General features: G+C 43.3%; 1 protein-coding gene across 2 annotated transcripts; it reads left to right on the top strand.

The window, feature by feature from the left end:
• Nucleotides 1-3,335: 3,335 nt before the first annotated feature.
• Nucleotides 3,336-20,735, top strand: rab3gap2 (RAB3 GTPase activating protein subunit 2 (non-catalytic)). 2 transcript variants are annotated; one of them, XM_035610021.2, is made up of 35 exons: nucleotides 3,336-3,729; nucleotides 4,828-4,916; nucleotides 5,221-5,338; nucleotides 5,567-5,648; nucleotides 5,898-5,945; nucleotides 6,045-6,120; nucleotides 6,255-6,356; nucleotides 6,927-7,026; nucleotides 7,470-7,568; nucleotides 7,993-8,141; nucleotides 8,249-8,328; nucleotides 8,817-8,909; nucleotides 9,036-9,175; nucleotides 10,835-11,030; nucleotides 11,240-11,383; nucleotides 12,088-12,170; nucleotides 12,260-12,324; nucleotides 12,415-12,505; nucleotides 12,665-12,786; nucleotides 14,036-14,249; nucleotides 14,413-14,510; nucleotides 14,974-15,082; nucleotides 15,287-15,447; nucleotides 15,703-15,877; nucleotides 16,209-16,388; nucleotides 16,611-16,717; nucleotides 16,853-16,919; nucleotides 17,096-17,166; nucleotides 17,259-17,294; nucleotides 17,449-17,523; nucleotides 18,416-18,631; nucleotides 18,913-19,002; nucleotides 19,260-19,484; nucleotides 19,572-19,736; nucleotides 20,051-20,735. In XM_035610021.2, the coding sequence occupies exons 1-35, from the start codon at nucleotides 3,621-3,623 to the stop codon at nucleotides 20,201-20,203; spliced, it is 4,128 nt and encodes a 1,375-aa protein (XP_035465914.2). In that variant the 5' UTR covers nucleotides 3,336-3,620; the 3' UTR covers nucleotides 20,204-20,735. The 2 variants fall into 2 exon arrangements, with proteins under 2 accessions (XP_035465914.2, XP_047193560.1); XM_047337604.1 differs by having other exon boundaries at nucleotides 14,039-14,249.
• Nucleotides 20,736-20,769: the final 34 nt, after the last annotated feature.

Raw genomic sequence — 20,769 nt, forward strand, 5'->3', positions numbered from 1 at the left:
TTATTGAACAGGGAATGACTTCTACTGCAGGGTTCACGGAACAGATTTTATTTGTCATAAAAAAGTTAACACAGTAAAGACTGTCTGACCTTTGGCTCTATTACCATCTGTAAGCTATTCATAAAGTCATATAAAACTTAAAAAACAAAAACAATAAAAAAGGACTGATGCAGACGCCAACAAGTGAAAATAAAGAAACATTTCTGTAAAATGCATACATAAGTAAAGTAAAGTATTTTCACGCAAGCTTTTTTCAAACAATGACAAAACTGGATTACGAGGACATTTCCTTTAGGCCTTGATTTAGTTTTATCATATGCAGTACTCCTCACGCTCTCTAACCTCTTCCTTACATTAGTTTAAAACAGGAATGCTTTTATTGCACTCCCGCTAACTTCAGGGTTTTTAGACTGCGTGGGTGTGTGTTGGAGCATTATTCATCTGGAGAGTCAGATTATGTAAGTGGTCCTGAAATCAGCAAGCAGCCGGCCTCCCTCTTTCACACTGCACTACTTCCTCCCAAGTGTCCCAGATGTAGAGCCTACCTGTGAAGAGATCCCAGCAAGGCAGTGTTCAAGTCTGGTTGGCAAATACAGTTAAACTTAAATATTTATTGCCACATGTGAATCCCAAGGGTATGCTGTGACGCTGCACATCTCTCAACTGTTTCCTTGTCTGGCTATCTAGGTGAAAATCTTAGTCCAAAACCTGTTGCACAAAACAATCCTCAAAGTGCCCAAGGTCTTGAAGCAGTGACTTACACACGGTGTGTATGAATAAATCACTCCCATCCCTCTCTTTGTGTATCAACAACACGTCCATCCTGGGACAGAATGATGCCAGCTCCTTGTCAACAAAGGAAGAGGGGGAACCAGATGGAGAGCTGTTTCTGCGGCCTGTGAAACAGCCGGCGTAACAACACCTCAAAAAGCAATGGGCCAGGATGGGGAAATGAGACGGGCCCAAGGACCTCTCCGACACCGAATTGTTTCCTGAGTTTCTGTGTCCGGCCTTCCGGACCGGAAACTTTTGGGTACCCCCCAAAGGTGAATTTGTGTGTATGTGTGTGTGTGTGTGTTAGACGTGAGAGTGGGCTGGGATTGTTAGTAAAGATGCAGGAAGTATACTGGCAAAATGGCAGTTGCTTTTTAAAGAGCGTGTAGGAAAGGATGGGGGTGGGGCACAATGCAGCTAACAGCTAGTCAAGTTGATAACAGGCATTTATAGTTTGTTCATAGAGGAAAGAAAGTAGTAACCCTGACAACCCAATACAATACTTTCTATGGGGTCAAGAGAGTCCGAGAATCACCAAACACTTTAAAAGAACTGTTGTTTTGGCCCTGGGAACATTTAGGCTTAAGTTTTTTTATTTAAAGGGGCAGTGAGCAATTTGGAGAAAGCTTTTTTCTGTCTTTGTTGTTGTTGTTGATATTTTACTGCCCTGGCCAGGCCGCGAACCCGCGACCGTATATGGGTGTCTTACGCACTAACCAGACACTGTTTTGGCCTAGTGATGTTGACGACGGGTGATGTTTCCAAACTGCACTCGCAGTGTTGTGTTTTTTTTGTGTTTATGATTTACAGAACCTGTGCTGCGCCAAAACCAAGATTTTTTCTTTGGCGCTCACACAAAATCAACAGCTAGTGGACAGTAAGGAAATATTTGCTGATTTTTCCAAAACGTGTATTGTTTTACAATCTCTTACTGCCCCCCCCCCTAATGTAATACAGGACCACAGTGAATCGCCTTCTGAATGTGGGGCAACAAGTGTCAAATAGGCTCTGGCCTGTTTATTGTAATGAGTTAGCCAGGAAGTTGCATCACATAATTTAAAGGAAAAATCGTCCCCAGAACATCTTCTGTTGCCAATATACTATATGTATAGTGGCATGTTTTTTTATTGCCAAACATGATTAAACATAGTGTTCAGATAGATCTGGCACTACAAGATCATATAAGAATCAATATTGTAAATTGTTGATGTTAGTCCCTAGAAAACAAAAGACCAAAACTCAAAGCAACAACAAGACTCAAGGCACAATGACCCAATTCTAAGGAAATGCCACAAACTGATTTATGGTAAAGTATCAAGCTTCCCAGTAGAGCAGATATGTAAGGTCATTATGTAATGCTCTTTACACGTCTGTGTGAGAAGCGCTGGCCTAGATAATGTATTTTGCCTGGAGAGTGAGTGAAATCAGTGAATTTTACAATCTACGATAACATATTGCATCCATGCAGAATATTATTGACCCATTTGCAGTATAAAAAGTTTTAAAATTGTATATGATTAAGATATAAGCACAAAAGATGATTACATTGTTTGTCCAAAAAACCTTACCAATATTTATATGAACGCAATTTGCATATATAACTTAGTTTGGAGTTTGACTTACCATCACAGATAAGTCGTATGTGTGCCAATACTACAAGGAAAAACAAAACACAATGTTCTGGAGTAAGAACTGTGAATGTGAGCAGTGGTGATTTAAAAAAAATACGGCTGCAGTCCACCTGAAAATGTTTCTCTATCGCCCTCTTGTGAAAACAACATACAATTACACCTTAGCAATACCGTTTTTATTTTGTATTTTATTTTAAAGGATTCAAATCTGTTATTTATAAGTTTGACTGATGTCCACATTATTCAAAATCTGCTTTTATTTTGAAAATCACCTTCTTTAACCCAAAAGCAAACAAGTGGTTGTTAAATGTAGTTAATATGTCCCCCTTGAGAGAGGGGACATATGGGGCCCGCCCCCTGACCTGCTCCTGGAGATCATGGGCAGTTTAGAATTGAGAACTTGAACTGTCATGTTGAATTTGTTTGGATATCGGGTCACTCAAGGATTGATGATGAGAATGAAATGTCTGATTAACTTGCCAAGCAATCTTTGTTCAAGCCAACTGTGGATCTAAAAGTCCAATTTGGATATGTTGAATGCTTTGAATGAAAAAAATTTTTTAGAGCTTCAGTGGCAAAAAAAGAATGTAAAGAAGAGCAAAAGGGACAGGCATTACTACTGCCTGCAGCCATCTGTTCAGAGGAAGAGACTCTGCTGTGTGGATACTTGGATCAGTCCAGCAGGTGGTTTTCTCTTGTAATAAATACAGTAGTGAAAGACAACAGTTGTCAGATCTGGGCTTTCATCGTTCTCTTTTAAGGCAATATTGTCCTCTGGAACTCATTTTCAACTTGCAGGCAGAGCGGCCCTAAGGTTTCTACACCTCACTGGGCCGTATAAAAGAATATAGATTAAATAGCCATACTTAGACTCTGGGGGCAGCATTGCGCCCTACAGTGTACAGCCTGCCGGAAACTCCGTAGAAGAAGAAGTTATTGTTATGCTAACGATGTGACATCAGCACATCAGGGCTCGGGTGGGAACTGCAAATGTTGGGGAAAATAAGAGTACCAGACTTTTACACTTTGTTCTGCAGGGGACCGTTTCAGTCACGTAAGGGAAACTGTCTTTGCATATACGCTGTCACGAAGTTAACACGGTAGCAGGACTTGCCGACGGGATAAGCTACGCTGGTCTCCCACAGCTGGACTGTTAGCAATCGGGCTAACTGGCCGATTCCCCGTCTGCTCGGCTGCTGTCGGGACGGGAGAGACATGTCCTGCAGCTTGTGGGAGTTCTGTCGGCTCCAGGAGCTCAGGACGGTCCGGGACTATTTGTTCCAGAGCCAGAAACCCGAGCCGGCGGAGGAGAACAATGAAGCAGGTACCGCGGCTTCGACAGCAACATTAGATAGCGCCCAACTGTAACTGTTAACACAAAGTCAGAGCAGTTGCCGTTAGCCGTGGAACTACTCTGTCATAGCATCAGTTTAAACAGGTCCATTGCTAACTAACTGAAGTGCTGTGCACATTGCTTAAAAACGGTATAGCAGAGGAGGCTAAAGGGAGCCAGACCTGGTAGGTGGGGTCATCTCAAAGGAACGTTAAGTCAAATTTTCTGGTTACATTTGGGGAGTCGTCCTCTTAGTTCACAGCAGTTTAAAAAAAATATATATATAGTCCAAACTATAGCCATAATGGTATGACACGAACTTAAAGTCATATATATATATAGTCAAAAATATTTCACCCCAGGTTTTGGGAACTTGGTGTCCCCCCCAGACCACATATTGTTTTGTTGCCTCAGGGCAACAACTTACTATGAGGGTAAAAGAAGCAAGTTTTTCTATCATATATAATAAGTGGTATGAGGTACAAAAAAAAAAGCAATATTTCAACAAACATCAACCACAAATGGTTAATGAATGTGCTCTTCTGTGGGGTAATGATTGAATCAGTTTTTATCGTTTTTCAAAAACATCACTGTACTATTCTGGATGGAACCTCAGGAACAAACGGGGCAAGTGGGAGAAATCCGTCTGCTCTTTTTCCTGTGACTCATCCCACACAAGGCCCCTGAGCACATTGCTGCAGGATGCTCACCTGAAGGGACACTTTCACACATCATTGTTTATTGTGCATGAATTTAGACTCTCTGAATATGTCTTTGTCTTTTGGCACACAGACATTGACCCCACCCCCCCAACACACACACACACACAAACACACACACACACACACACTGCACCAAAGCAATGTGGCTAATAAATTATTAATGTCAATGGCAACAGGAATTTGTCCAGGATTTTGCTGCTTCGCCAGACCTTCCTCTGTCTAATTCAAATAAAGACGCTACATAGAGTTTTCCAAGTTATCAGTTTCATGTAGTGATGTGTTCCCTAGTACACCAAGACTTGACTTGACAAACTAAACCCTGGTTTTTCATTGGATTTCCCTGTTTGTTAACTTTTCCCCCCAACAGATAATCAGCTGTCTTGGGACACGTCTGACTGGGAGTCGGCCTGGGATGGTGGCGACAACAAAGAGGAGGAAACCACATCTACCACAACGGTCTGTCAATTTGAAAAATATATATTTTTATAGCTGTATTTCATTCTCTATTTTCACTTTCCCCTCTACAATATTCGTCTGCAGTTGTCATTTGGTTTTTAAAAAGTTGTATTGGTTGCTAGCAAGGACGATAATAATTAATGATGTTTCATTGTTGTTCGCTTAAATCATACAAATATTGCTCAGTTATCTCATGATTACTGTGTGTTTTGTAAGCAACGTTTAAAAAATAATGACATTTGTTGAAACCACTATTGAATATTTGATCCTTAATTTCCGACTAACCTTCCTCTTTTCTCTGCAGGTGGAGGAAGAGACCATAGGGCAGACCGGACCCTGGCTGCAGGACTGTGTCGTGGCCCTTTCACCCTGCTCCGATCTGCTAGTGGTGGCCCGTGAACAGAAGGCTGTCTTTCTCTCAGGTCAGATATTCAAACACACACATACATTACACACCCAATCTTCATCTCTTAAGTTGAAATTCGAATTATATATTGCTCTTAATGCTCAGGGTTTCCGCTATGTTCATTTTGTGGTGGCGGCCCACCGCCACAAAATAATTGCCGCCACTCCTACAGAATTTATAAAATGTCTGTTGGCTGCTGAACAAAATCCTAGAGGAAACACTGATGCTTATTGATTTCCAACAGCAAAGTGGCACACTGATGACAGTGGCAGGGAGGAGATGACTCTGGATGTGGCTTGGACTGGAATTCTCTGTACTGAAGAAGGGTGAGAGAAAACTCGCTTTATATGTGAAGGGATGAGAATGAGTATATCTAAGGGCGAGTTAAATAGATGGATGACACTACGTTGGAGAAGAACCCACAGGCAGGAAGGAAAATGTTTAGGATGAGTTTAGGATGTCAAGGAAAATTACAGATTTTATGACACAAATTAACAGTTGTTTGACAGTGTGGAAACATGGTAATGTGTGCAGTATTTTTTTGAGTTTTTTTTGTTTATCCTTTGTCTTTCCAGAGAGTGTGTGAGCAGCTGCGTCTGTATCCCTCTGGCAAGCCAGAAGAGGTAAGAAAAACTTGTGTGAGTGACGCCCAATGCTTGCATGGAAATATACATGTGATTATGATTCCTTTTAACTGTGGGTGTCTGCATTTGCATCGCTAGGAGCTCCACGGGGCGGCCTGACTGGACTTGTGTAGTAGTTGGATTCACCTCTGGCTATGTTCGCTTCTACACAGAGGTACCTCATCAATCAACAGTACTGTCTGAACTCTCCTTGTTGTTGTTGTACCACACATTTATTGTAGCAACTGTGCAACGCGTGTCTTACTCCAGAAACCGTTCAGTGCAGTAAAACTGAATTTATCCCATCAGAATGGGGTTCTGCTCCTGGCCCAGCTGCTGCACGAGGACCCCGCACTGAGACTCAAGTGTCGCACATACGAGATTCCTCGTCATCCTGGAGTTTCTGAGCAGGTCATGTATACACCGGACTCTGCTGTCAGGATTACATATGAGATATATATTCAAATTTAGATTAATTGTAACTACATTACATTTTATTAAAATAAGCTTAATTGCTGTCTAGGGGTGAAATGGATGTGTAGCTCACTACCATTGTCAGACCTGTAAAGTAGATAAAGTTTTGCCAGCAGCCAGTTGGCCTGGCTTGTAAATTGTGTTGTTCTGACACTTAAAACTTCTGTTTTTGGGAAAATTTTACAAATGAGTTATATCATGTTTATTAGTGACATTAATAGTAGCTCGTAGGTCAGTTTCTTTTCAGTTTCAGAGTCATAGTATTCACTGTAGACATAAGAGTATTTTTTAATAATGTAACTCACAGCACAACAGCGAATAAGCATATTTCCCAAAATGGCTAACCATTCCTTAAACTGTCTGATTACGGATTGGATTTTTTCCAATTGTGTGTAATAAACTATTCTACGTTTCAAGGTTTACTTACTAGATTTTCTTGGAGCTTTCACCATTATCCCACCATATTGTTGAGTACGTGTGTGTTTATTGATTTTTGTCCCACCACAGCATGAGGAGTTGAGCATCCTCTACCCTGCTGCCCTGGTCACCATCGATGGCTTCAGCCTCTTTCAGTCCCTGCGTGCCTGCAGGAACCAGGTGGCGAGAGGTAATGTGTGTGTGTGTGTGTGTGTGTGTGTGTGTGTGTGTATTCATGCTTATGTGTGTCCACTATTGGATCAGAGTTCCAGGGGTTCCAATAGTTTTGAATTGATAGAGTATTGCTGCGGTGCGTTAACGTAACATTTTCTTCACTTGCTGGACGGGTGTATAGTGGTCACCACAAGACATTCAGGTACAAAGGAAACATGCACTTCCTTCCACTGCACTACTATCATCGCAGACACATGCACCCGCAACCAACCCTACCCGTTAAATGCTTTTTGACTGAACACTTGTTACTGTTACTAAGGACAGTGCTACAGTTTCAAATGAAGCTAAATGTAAGTCATGCCTGCTGGTTGAAAGCAACCAATACATAATGAGGTCCCTTGTAAAAAAAAAAAATACAGCTGTTTGAAGTTGTTGCTCTTTGTATCCACCTTCATTCAGCCGCAGCAGCAGGTAGTGATGTGATCCAGCCTCCTCCCCTGACCTATAAGAAGTGGGGTCTGCAGGAGATGGACACCGTCGTGGACCACAGTAGTGTGGGTAAGAGATGGTTTTCTGGAATAGTCATTGTTTTTTGTCTTCATTATTGGTTGATTGCCCTATGACAGATTGACTGGTGATTCTAGCTTATTCCCCCTTTGGATGTACGACTCCGTCACAAGGTTTCGTTCATTCTGAATTTGGTATTCAAACGTTTTTGCACCGCAGATGTAACTCTTATCAAAAAGTGTTTCCACAGCAAAATCATCCTGAAGAAGCAGAAAACAAGGTGGATTTTAATTGTTTATGTATTGTAATGAAGAAAAAGTGAAGATTCACTCTAGATTTGTCATACGCTGAGAAGAATGAATGATGAAGAAAGGATTAGAAAGTACTGTATTGTTTTGTCTGTATTGTGCTGTTATCCCACACTTCTGTTCAACCTCGCCGCCTCTGTCTGTTTGTCCATTCTTCATCACGTCAGGAATTATGACGCTGTGTGTGTTCGACCAGATGAAGAATGCATCTATCCTGGGGGGATTTAATGCTTCCGTCAAGGGCAACCCCCCTGCCATGAGCCAGTATGTCGCTGTGGGAGGCGGGCCTTACACAGGCTTTTACTATGCTGTAGAGGTGTGTGTTCGTTCGCGTGCATTTGTGTTACACTGACTTTCAAATAACATTACAAGCAAACATCCTGATTTTGAATAAATGTGTTTATTACTGGGGTCTTTTCACAGGGAAGCTCCCAGCCTCTTCTCTCTCATGTGGCTATGGCTGTGGCCAGTAAACTCACCTCAGCCCTCTTCAATGCTGCCAGGTACAGTATGTCTGTGTCCGTGTGTAGAATAAGGAAGAATAACACTTTTCTAAAGCATAGCCTTAAGACCAACGATACTCAAACACCAGTGGAGCAGGGCAAACCAACTACCATATCTCAGTCTTTGTGTCTTCTGTGTGCCCTTGATTCCTGTCTGACACACACCAACACACACATGCACGCACACATGTGCACACTCTGACTGAAAGTTACACTGTTGAGTCTTCTCCTGCTATAACTGTAAAAATGCAGCAGAATCAATTATCTGAATTATATCCTGTTCTCTTCTCCGTGCCTGTGTAATCCACACGAGGATGTTTGCTTTCACCTTCCCTCGAGTCTACTTTCACCAGCTTTCTAGCTTCTTTACCTCCTTCAGCTTTATTGCATTTCATATACTCTTGTTTTCCTATATATTTTCACTTGGACTCATCATCTCCCCTTTCTCTTCTTCACTCTCTCTATCATCCTCCCCGTCTTCCTGTCAGTGGGTGGCTTGGTTGGAACAAGAACAAGAATGAAGAAGACGCTGCTCAGAAACAGAAGCCCAAGGTGGAACCTGCAACGCCCTTAGGAATCAGGTACCAATCATGACATCTCCACACAAATGCAGCGGCCATCTATCGTGTCCTATTGACACTGGCAATAAGGAGCTTGCTGATGTCCTTCCCTTGTCCTTTCTATGAAATCCGACCTATCTCTTCCAGATTTGGTCTCCCAGACTCTCGTCGCCACGGAGAGTCCATCTGCCTGTCCCCCTGCAACACACTGGCCGGAGTGACTGATGACTTTGGCCGAGTCACACTGCTGGACCTGGCCAGGGGCATCGCAATCCGCATGTGGAAAGGTGAAGGGAAAGTAGAGCAAAACTAACAAAGACTAAGAAATAAAATTGATGTTTTGTAAAGCGATCCTTGTTAAGATTTGAATAGGTTGAGCATGGAGCTGCGCTAAGAAGGTAATATCTCTTGTGTCATCCCTTTGGCTTGTCTCTAGTTTCATCTTCAAATGAAACATGTATGCACAGCAATGTGTCACTAATTTTAGATCGATCACCTCGAATAAGTAGCTGAGTAATTAGAAGCTGCTACAATTTGGAATAGCAATGGGTTGCTCTCCTCCCGGCGCTGTCAAGTTCGTATCATAATAGTTGGGAAAGGTTAGCAGTTAGCAGACCCCTGGAAGCGATTAACCAATCAGAGACGGGGGGTCTTCTTCCTCAATCTCAGAGCTGTTGAGAGAGAGAGAGTAGCGACAACACCGTTCACTCCAATGGACCATTTATTTCGCAGCAATGGCGGATCAATAGTTCACGGAAGTGAGCAGCAGCGCATTAGAGTAGCAGAATCAAGTAAATGGACCGTCTGTGTTCCACTTATGAAGGGTAAGACGTTTAAATAATCAGATTGTTATTAACAGCACATCTGAATCAAATCAACAAGCGCATTAAAGCATTAAATTATTAATTAAATTTTACTTTAAATAAGCTTATTGACTAACTACATAGAGTAACTACATAGGCATGATGGTCTGCTGTATTGTAAATTGATTCATTTATTGATGACTAATTACCAAAAATAGCAGTTCTGTCACTCTGAATAATGGATTCTAATTGCGCGCCAAGAACTTCTGTGAACTATCTGAAGTCTACATGAGTCAACGGCTCTGCTTAATCTTCATCCGATTGCTCTTCCTCAGTGACGAGGATGTGAATGACAGTAAACCGAAATCTACTTTCAAGAACAAAATTGTGAACTGAATGTTCAAATGTGGAAGCGACGATTATATAGTTTCAGAAATTTAACTTCGTTATATAACATCCAGTTTTGAGCTATTTGGAAAGTTACTAATTATAAATTACAATTAAATTTCAAATTATGGTATGCAGATTCAGTTTTTCGATGCAATTATTGAAGTTGTTCATTTGTTAGAATCGAAATGATTATGTGCGTATGTGCCTGTGTGTGTGCACGCGCACCCACAGTGTGTCGTTGCTGTTGTGCTCTGTGTGTCGGAACTTTTTACCTTGTGGTGTGACGATGAAAGTCTGTGTGTGTGTGTGTGTGTGTGTGTGTGTGTGTGTGTGTGTGTGTGTGTGTGTGTGTGTGTGTGTGTGTGTGTGTGTGTGTGTGTGTGTGTGTGTGTGTGTGTGTGTGTGTGTGTGTGTGTGTGTGTGTGTGTGTGTGTGTGTGTGTGTGTGAACATTGGAGCTATGTGTCGAAGCTTTTTATGTTCTGTGGTGCTGACGGTAAAAGTGTGTGTGTGTATTGGAGATGTTTGTCGGCTCTTGTTGTGCAGCGTGTTAGAGCTGTTCACATCTTTAAAAAAAAACATGACTGACTTTGCGACGTTGAAGGCCCAGTGCCAGACCCCACGGTTCGCTACTGATTTGTACCCATAATCATGCTCTATCAAACCTTGAAGTCCTAGTCGTACATCCAGCTTAAATGTTGTGTAGTTTGTCCCTATCATGTAAAGATTACTCATCAGTTTAACTGGAATGCAGGTTACCGAGACGCCCAGCTGGGATGGCTGCAGGTGCCAGAGGAGCGAGGTGACCGGGAGTTCTCCCCTTCTGCTTCCCTCCCCAGACGTCACGCTCTGTTCCTTGTCATCTACGCTCCCCGCAGGGGGATTCTGGAGGTTTGGGCAATGCAGCAGGGGCCTCGAGTCGGAGCCTTCACTGTGGGTAAACACTGCAGGTAAGCACAAGGCACCCTCCATATAGAGCTGTTCACTTTTTCTTACATCTATTTCCTAGCATCAGAGGAATCACAATCATATAATGTATGTATCATGCTGTACAATACAATCTATGCAATGTATTGTGTGTGTGTGTGTGTGTGTGCGTGTGTGTGCGTGTGGATGTGATTGTGTGCGTGCGTGCGTGCGCGTGCGTGCACACATCCAGGTTGCTGTATGCTGGCTACCGTCTGATGGGCGTGAACAGTGTGACCAGTCAGGGCTGGCAGCTCCACACGCAGCAGGTGTGTCTGCTGGATCCCATCACAGGAGCACTGAGGACTGTGAACATCCCCTTTCACCTGGCCCTTAGGTTGGTAGAAACATACTGTACATTCATCTTAAAAGTGTTATAGATATATTCTGTTTGACATACTGGCATTTTTAAAGGAGTAGTCCAACTTCTTCAGAATTGCACTCCTTTGCTTTCCTGCTGAGAAAAATTTGATTATTTGTTTGTGTGTGTGTGTTGGGGGGTACATACAAGGCTACAGCCAGAAGACAGGTAGCTCATCTTAGCTTAGCTAAGCTTATTATAAAGACTGGAAAAAGCAGTAATTGGCTAACCTGGCTCTGTCCAAGGGTAACACCATCAACCTATCAGCCCCTTAAAGCTCAGCAAATAACACATTGTATCACACTTGTTAAATGACAGGTTGCAGTGTTAAAGGGGGGTCATGTCCCAGACTACACATATTTCTTGGCCAGCAGCAGTTACTTCCTGTATCTGCTGGTTGCAAGGCAAACCGAAGGTGACAACAAGATTCAAGGCCTCCAGGAATAACACCTGACCCTAACTTCAATTAGTGTTTTTATGTTTGTTTGCAGATGTTGATTAGGGCTATTTATGTACTGGTACATTTGGGTCTGCATCCATTGGTAATGCCGCTTGGAAATCGGAAATGAACCGAGACTAATATGCATTTGAGTATCAGTCTGGCTATGTCAGGCTATCTTTTATTAACGCTTGCTAATAATTCATCCAAACCCCATCTTTCTGTGTCCTGTCCGTTTCAGCGACAAGAAGAGCGAGCGAGCCAAAGATATGCACCTGTTGAAGAGACTGACAACTATACTGAGGAGCAGAGAGGTGGAGCCTGGTAAGGGATACATGAGTGAGAGCTGAATGGAGATAAAGACACTTGCAACTGTATTAGATGAAGAGTTTTACTCGCCTTTTTCTTTATAGATATTTTGGAGAACGAAGCCAAAATTGTGCTGCTGGATATCAAACACCCTGCCATCAAAAAGCAGGTGGGATTAAAGTTGCCCTAACACACTTATGAACGCTGACATGTTTTCCACGGTCAAAATACTAACTGCAACCTTTGCATTTCCTTCCAGGCTCTTGAGTCTCTGCTGTCAAATAAGAATGTCCTTGTCTCGTGTCTTACTAACATCACAAGCACCTTATATGACACTCTGAAGCAACAAGGTAAGTGTCAGTTCATGAAGAGAAACCATTGTTGAGATTATTGTGATCTGTAGATCTAAAGTTGTCATATTAAAACTTCTTTGTTCATGATATGTTCATATAATACATGTCATCAGGTTTTCTCTCTTTGTTGATGGTGGTTTATTTCTGTATTAACAGACCCCGAGGACGTGGACGCAGCTTTACTCCAGCTCTGCTCTTTACAGCTGAAACTGCTTCAGCTTTACACTGACATCCAGCAGCTGCACTCTGCTGCAGACGCAGAGGCCTGCTCTGACAATGTGAGCACACAAAAGCACACACTTTGTTAATAAACTCACATAAACTATATTACACAATGCCGTATTTATGCGAGAAAAACTTAAACTTTCTAACATTAAAGTTATACATTTACAAGAAAAAAAATTAAATCATGTAGAAATTCTGAGATTAAAGGTGACTATGATCATATTCAGGTTCATTATATTACATTTTGGTTATTCCTTGAAAAGGTTTACAAGCTCTGTTCAGTAAACTCATCAGTTTCATCAGACTGTCCATTCCTGCAGCTCCTCTTTGCATCCTCTTTCAGAAAATGCTTCCTCCCAATAAAGCCCAGATTGGCCAACTGGCCCCTTGAGATTGGTCAACCGCATCTAGCGCGTAGATTAGCTGCTAGACATGTGTTATGCACATCCGTAATATGGTGAGTCGTTTCAGGTTCTTAAGGACCATTGTTTTCTGTCGGGGAGAGGAGCTCCCTTTACTGGACTTTGGGCTTTTTAACTTTGCAGACCTTTTACATACACAAAAAAACAAATATAATAGGAAAGGGAAAAACTATAAAAGCATAATATGTCTCCCGAGGAACAACCTCAGATTAACATATGTGGTAAAACTCATAATTTTATTTTAGGATTTGTCCAATAAGTATGAACAGGTGAGTCCAAATGCAGAACATGGCTACATGTGATAAATTTAAGGTTTATTGGGGAGATGAGAGTTCTGGAAGGTGACGGCTGAGAACAAAGAGGGGATGGTGCTTTGCTGGGCAGGAAATAAAGGCTGAGCTTGTGAACCAGGTTCGTTGATCAGCCAGGAGAATGAGCTGGTAGACAGACAGGAGGTTGAGTGAACCTTGACACCGGCGGAGAGGTGTGTTGTGTGGTGAGCAGAAAGTCAAGCTGGCAGACATAAGGTGATCCTGAAGCTCAAGGAAATAAAGTATAGAATAAACAATTCCAAGTGGTAGAGATTGTGTCGTACCAAACTGGCTGAAAAACCAGAGTAGATATATTACAGGCCTGATGATAGTGATGAGTGGCATGTGTAGATAGACTGGTTGTCAGGCAGCCGGGAGGGAGGGAGAAGTGCCACACCCACAACAACAGAATCTCAATATTTACCTCCGTCAAGGAGGATATGCAGTTTTTTACTCTGAATATAACCCCGCGTCCCGGGCTCTACTTTTCTTTTGCTACTACGTAATATGCTGTACGTTGCTGTGCTAATATAGCTCTGCTCCAATTTTTATATCCTCTCCCCACCCAGCAGGACTCCCTAGAAGGCATGATTGATGAACTGTCCCGCGTTGGTCCCATCTTGCAACGCTACGCTCAGCTCACCTCGAGGCCCAGTGTTAGTTTTGCGCAGGACTCACCTGACTCGCCCATGACTGCCCAAGCATTCCTCTCCCAGATGGAGTGCACGGAGGGCGGGGAGTTGAAGGTGATCCGCGGGGCTGAAACCGAATGGAATCATTTAGGTAAGGCAACATGAGTTTGCGCCGTCTTTGCCTCGACATTTACGCAGTGACCCTGATAGATACATGCACCAAGGAGGAGAAAACAAATTAAACAAATCAGACAAGGAGGGGGGAAGCCAAAAAAATCTAGACTGAGGACTTTGCTCTTTTGTGTCTTTTGCAGGGAACTTTCTGTTCTGGGGTTCCCTGTGTGGAAAAAGCCCACTCCATAAAGTCTGTGACACACTGCAGCAGGCTGGTATCAGTCCACAGCAGCTACTGGTAAGATGGAAGGAAAAGACTGAATGATGGAAAGGGTTTTGCCAGTAGAGGAAAAAAAGTGCTGTAGCGTATGAAACATTCAGGAAAAATAAGATTGAGGCGCCAGACAGGAATAATCAAAATTCACCTGTCATTTAAATTTTTTTTAAAGATAGCCCATATATATTAGTATCCCGTATACCACCGGATAAAACAAACATGCAGTCCATTAGTTATCCCTCACCAATTGTACAGAAACCAGATAATAATCTAAATAATAATCAAATCTAATAATGGTTAATATTGTAAATAAACACTGACAATATTTAGTTTCTGTTAAATCTGTATAGAAGTGTGCATCTTCACATTGCCTTCTACTTAACAGGATGGGCTAATTATCCATAGCTGTAGGTTCCCCCGATAAAAATGTTATCTTTTTTATTTTTATTTTCATTTGGACATGTCCTTTTTCTCTTTGTGTCAGTCTTTGCTGCTGAGCGTGTGGTTGCAAAGGGAGAAGGAGGTGCTGCAGAAATCAGAGGAAACTGTCAGAAACCTACATACACTACTCAGCGCCCTCAGCAACATGAAAGGTGTGTCCTGTACTCCTATCCCATGTTAAGTGTGTGTGTGTGTGTGTGTGTGTCTCTCTCTCTCTCTCTCTCTCTCTCTCTCTCGCTCTCTTCGGTCACATTAAGTATTGGCTTGGTCTTGGTTACAATTCATTGCAGCCAATGGAAGTGAATACAGTAAATATGGATGAGAAGAGAGTTACCACTGGTTCTTCTTCTCCTCAGGTGCAGTTGAGGAGTCGTGGGACTCCCAGTCTGTCTCCCCCTGGTGGCAGCAAGTCCGCTCCACATGTATTCAGTCCCACAATGCTGCCGCTGCTCTGCTGGCTGCCTTTGTTGCTCACCGTGCTGCAAAGGCTAGCATCACCAGCCATGCAGACAGCAAGGTAGTCTCATTTTTAAACCACAAACACAAACACACACACACACACACACACACACACACACAAACACAAAGAGAAAGCATAAGTGTCCTCATCAACCCCCCTTTAAAACCACAGGTGTGTGTGTGTGTGTGTGTGTGTGTGTGTGTGTGTGTGTGTGTGTGTGTGTGTGTGTGTGTGTGTGTGTGTGTGTGTGTGTGTGTGTGTGTGTGTGTGTGTGTGTGTGTGGTGTGTGGTGTGTGTGTGTGTTTGAGACAGCTGCATTCAGAGTGGGAGGCGGTGTCCCTGGAGCTGGAGCAGTGGGTGGTGTGTGTTCGCCAGCTGGAGGACGTGCTGGTGCTGCAGACTCTGCTGCTGGTGCCTCCTCCCCAGGGAGCAGCGGCGGGCACTGCAGCACAGTGCTCCATCAAGACACTGCTGGAGGGAGGCACAGGTAGGTAGTAAAACGAGATGCAGCAACCTATATCAAAAATTCAATGGAAAAAACATCAATTCATTCAGAAAATCTGAATTCTGCTTTCCAATATTGTTTAAATGAAATGGAAAATCAGGGGGTCATATTGTCATCCAAGAATTATTCCCACAAACAGGGCTACTGTATGTCTTTATTTATTTTCTTTCTTTCTTTAAGAACTGAAAATCCTTCTCTTCCTCTTTGTTTCTTTAGTTTTTCGTCTTCTATCTTTGTTTAGGACTCATGTTATGATTGTGGCTGCATAAGACACACTCTCTTATATTTCTGATTGTTGTCTTTTCACGTGAAGGCGGCATTGCCGACAATGTCGCCAAGTGGGTGTTCAGGCAAAACTTGGCCCCTCAGCGACTGAAGGAGATTCTCCAGGAGACAGAAGACAAAGATAAAGATGTGGAACTGGGGCAGACGTCAGGAGAAGAAGGAAATGATGAGAAGGAGCAGAGACCGGAGGACACGGACCGGACAGCAGGTCAGGACTAGGAAACATCTGGCAGCTGGAACGAAGTCGGGATAAAAAAGTGTCGGCATTTGACGTACATACATTTTTAATATTAAATGACACATCGGCTCCCATGTCATAACTTGTCTGTGCTCTAGCCATCAGCCTTATGAGCAATGAAATAACTGAGCTCTACGGTCTATTTTCATAGAAAGTATTTACACTGTACACTGTTTTTTTTTCTTTTGCCAGAGCTGCTGTTGGCCGTGTGCCAGCGGTTCCCCCACTCCCTCTCACCCGACCTGCTCTTCGCCCACTGCTGCTGGGAATATGTCGTGCAGTGGAACAAAGACCCTGAGGTACATACAGTACACACAAACATACAAATAGTGTACAAATATATGATGGAAAAGTAAAAAGAAATGTTTCGTAATTTGGAGATGCAGATTTTCTTGAATTAAGTCTTTTTTTCTCACGCCTGCTTTTATTCCCAGGAGAGTCGATGTTTGTGCTCGGCTGTGGAACATTTGAAGTTTATCTCCAGTCCGCACATTCAACTTGGTCAGTGGCTCAGTTTTTTTTTAGCAAATGCTTTTATTTAACAATGTCCGCCATTGGTCTTATATTATTTTTTATATATAATTGTAAAGGTAATGTGCCAATGTCTCTGCTTTGTAAACAAGAACCCTACTAGTCTCCTTGGTTTGTCAATGGACTTTTCTGGCTCTTCCTCACAGGTATTTCTGCGATGATGTGGAGTACGTTCATTGTGAAGCGATTCTCCGCGGCGGCCTTCCTCATGGAGAAGGTCAGTCGGTCTCCAGAATTCATGTGTGTCGTGGAGGCCGTGGTTGAGTCTGTGAGGCAGTACATGAAATGTTTACGTTTGTTTTTTCCCAGGTGGGGAAAGCACCCAAAGATCGTTTATGTCGACGGGTAAGTACGGATTCTGAAATATAACCCTAGTTTAAAATATATGATACCAATTTTGGTATCTGATTCCTTGATAAGGTTATTCAGAGTGCAATAACTGTATAACGCTGCACACTGGCTATATTAAGGGTATGTATGTGTGTGTGTTTGTGCGCAGGACGTCGGGATGGGAGACAAAGCCGTGACCTCTTTCCTGGGCTGCTGCGCTCAGCTGCTGCAGATCCTCATGGAGGTGACTGAAGTGTTGGTTAAGAATCAAAGCCCTTTGTCTTTTATAAATTACTACGTAAGTAAAAAGATTTCCAGAAAAACAGCATGGAGAATGAGCAGCGCCTCGCATAAGCCCAGCACAAAGCATGGTCGGTGCAGCGCGGCTACACCTTTTGTGAGAATGCGCGTTGATCTTATCGACTCGCAGTGGAAGGAAGTCAAGGTTTTTTGTTTTTTCTAATATATCAGTTTTTAAAGTAAAGCTTATTCTTTGTCCCAAAGCATTTTGAAAAAACTGCTGCAACCATTGCTACTAATGTACTACTACTGTTACTAATTCACATCCTATCACTGTTCCCACACTCACATAAGTTATTAGCACTATCACTACCACCAATAAACTCCTGCACTCATTTAATTTATTAGCCAGCTAGCTTATTGACGATCCCCTTCAGGAATTTTTTAATATAAAAAAAATAATTGTGTCTGATCATTTCATCTCCTCCTCCACCTCCAATGAAAAGAATCCAGAATCTATGAATATTGTTCATTTAAAAGATTTGACATAAGATCATGGTCCAACACTGTATATGTCACCTGGAGGTTTCAGTTTTCCACATCATTCGTTGCTGCTGAACTGTGATTGACTTCCAGACTATTTGTGACGTTAAAAAAGTCAACTGAGATTTAAGTTGAGCACAGAGGAAGCAGATGAATGTGAAAACAAGCTGCTAGAGTCAAAGTGCACATGCATCAGTCTGCCAGCTGTAGTGGCGATAAGCAAAATCCATTTGACTGGAGGGGATGTTTAAAATGTGCGCATGTGCGTAACAACCTAAACTGAGAGTTGAGATCGTAGCGTAAACCAGCCACCTGTGCTCTCCTTGACATCTCTTGGGTTTTTTTCCACGCAGGCCGACTCGGCAGTGGAGGAGGTGTCCCCTCCGGAACTGTCCATAGAGGAGGCATGGTGTGGAGCAGAAGGCCCCGCCTCCATAGCCGAGCTGGCACTGGAGCAGAGGGGCGTACACTACCCCCTTGTCCAACACCACTGTCTGTTAGCTTCCCTGCTAAACGCTGCTATGACCTTCAGTGTGAAGGTCAAACCACTCAGCCTGTTCGACAGCAAGGTGAGGGAACTGCACAGGCAAACACACAAATACAATGGTTGTCCAACAAGTCCAGGCAGCCCTAAGTGTGCTGATGTTGCGCAACAACGTTTTTTACGCTTTTTCTTTTTTCTTCTTCTGTGTAAATATTGTAGATCTTGTTATATGTCTTGAATGAATACGTCAATTAATATAACACACATGGCCTTATTATAGAGCTGTTGTTATTGAAAGAAATGTGGAAATCCAATTTAAAAAACTTAACAATGAAGTCCTGATTCATATATTTATATTTGTTCTAGGGTAAGAACGCCTTCTTCAGAGATCTGACGACAATCCAGCTGATGCCCAGTGGAGACATGGACCCAGGCCTGGTCTCACTACGACAAGAGGTGAGAAGTGCAGTGTCGGCCCCTCCTCCCCGAAGGGCGTTCGAATGAAAGAAAGGGAGGAAGCCAGAATAGTGAGAACAAAGCAGTGACAAAATGTTACTCTGTGATTGTTTCACAGCGGTTATGTTCTGAAACACAAATAAACACCTCGGCACAACTCTGTGGGAAGGTGTCCAGAAGCGAATGAGAAGAAAAAAAAAAAATGATTCTCCATATTCCTCATCTCCTCCGTTTCCCACACCCCTTCTCTGCCTCAGTTCCTCCTGCGGGTGCTGACTGGCTGGGTGCAGGCTATAGATGATCCTTCCAGCTCGGCCTCTGGCACCGAGTGCTCCCCTCTACCGCCCGTCGGCCCCAGGGCCGACTGGTGGCCCGCGCTGTGCCTGGAGCTGGGCTCTCTGCTGCAGGTCAACCCCGACATTCTGCGGCGGCACCTCGTCTGTGAGCTCTACAACCAAGGACTGGACCCCCGGGCGGAAGAAGTAAAGGAGATGCCGTTTGCTCTTTATGTGCTGCAGGCGGAAGCTAAAATCAGGAGGATAACTGCTCGTCTCTTTTCTTTGTTGCAGGTGATGTTGGAAGTGGAAGATAAGGACGTGCTGGGCTCTCAGCTGTTGGTGCTGACCGGACAGAGACTGAGCTTCTCGCTGCTGCACAGCCAGAGCCAGACGCAGGCTGCCATGGAACTCCTGGCCCGGCTTCCCCCCACCCTCTGTACATGGCTCAAGGCTATGGTGAGACTCCATAGCACCACGCCGACCTCTGACATTTCCGTTACAGATTGTTTATTTACATAAATGCATTTTAGACGCAGCATTTTTTTCATTATTTTCGATCCTCGTGTGAAAACTACATATCCTCAAACCAGCATTACTTTATTTAATAAAAACTGCTTGAGCGGACAGAGCAGTCATAAACCATAAGCGTTATAAGTTAAAGGTTAGGAAAAAAAGGTGGAAAAAAAACTACCCAACCCCAAAAGAGAGAGCCTGAGAAATATAAAGAAATAAAGCTGCCTGAAATAGGAATTTTTTTTTCTGTACTGCAGGACCCCAGTGAGCTGCGGTGCCCCCTGGTCCCCCTGTCCCACAGCAGTCGGCTGGTCAGCCGTCTCATTGAAATCCTGCCAGAGAACCATGCACAGTACAGCCTGGCCCTGCACCTGCAGGAGGCCGTGGACGCCTTCACCACCGAGGATTGACCTGGAGAGGTAGAGGTCAGGAGGTGGAGCAGCCCGTCCAGCCCCACCTCAAACTGACAGATTGTGGTGAAGCCTACGAGACTGTCAACACAGAGAAAGAAATCAACAGCCTTCTCACCTCTTTGCTCACCCAGCTTTTGTGTTTTGTCATTCAACTCATGTCAATATTTGCTTTTAATTCTGGGAATCCATAATTTCTTTGCGTTTAACATGAATTAAATTGACTACTTGTGTTATTGAAAAGTGTTGAGGGGAATCACTTCTGCCTCATTTTTAATCCGTTTCACTTCAGAATCAGGTGTCAGTGCGTGGGTGTCATCTGTGCCATATTAGAGCTCTGTTTCTCCTTCTTTCTCCCCTCTCACAGACAAGAGATGTATCATAAAGAAATAAGGACCTTTATTTTTTATTTATATATAGAGACAGTACTGTACTAGCTGTGCCTGTACACCACCTTGTCTGTAGTCGTACGTCCAGCTGCTCCCACTGGGCTGATCCAACGCAGAATAAAGAGATTTGTGTAAAACTCTGATGCTTTGTCCCCTGCTGCTCATTTCATTCCATCA

This window comes from Scophthalmus maximus, chromosome 15, assembly GCF_022379125.1.
Source record: "Scophthalmus maximus strain ysfricsl-2021 chromosome 15, ASM2237912v1, whole genome shotgun sequence".
Classification (NCBI taxonomy): domain Eukaryota; kingdom Metazoa; phylum Chordata; class Actinopteri; order Pleuronectiformes; family Scophthalmidae; genus Scophthalmus; species Scophthalmus maximus.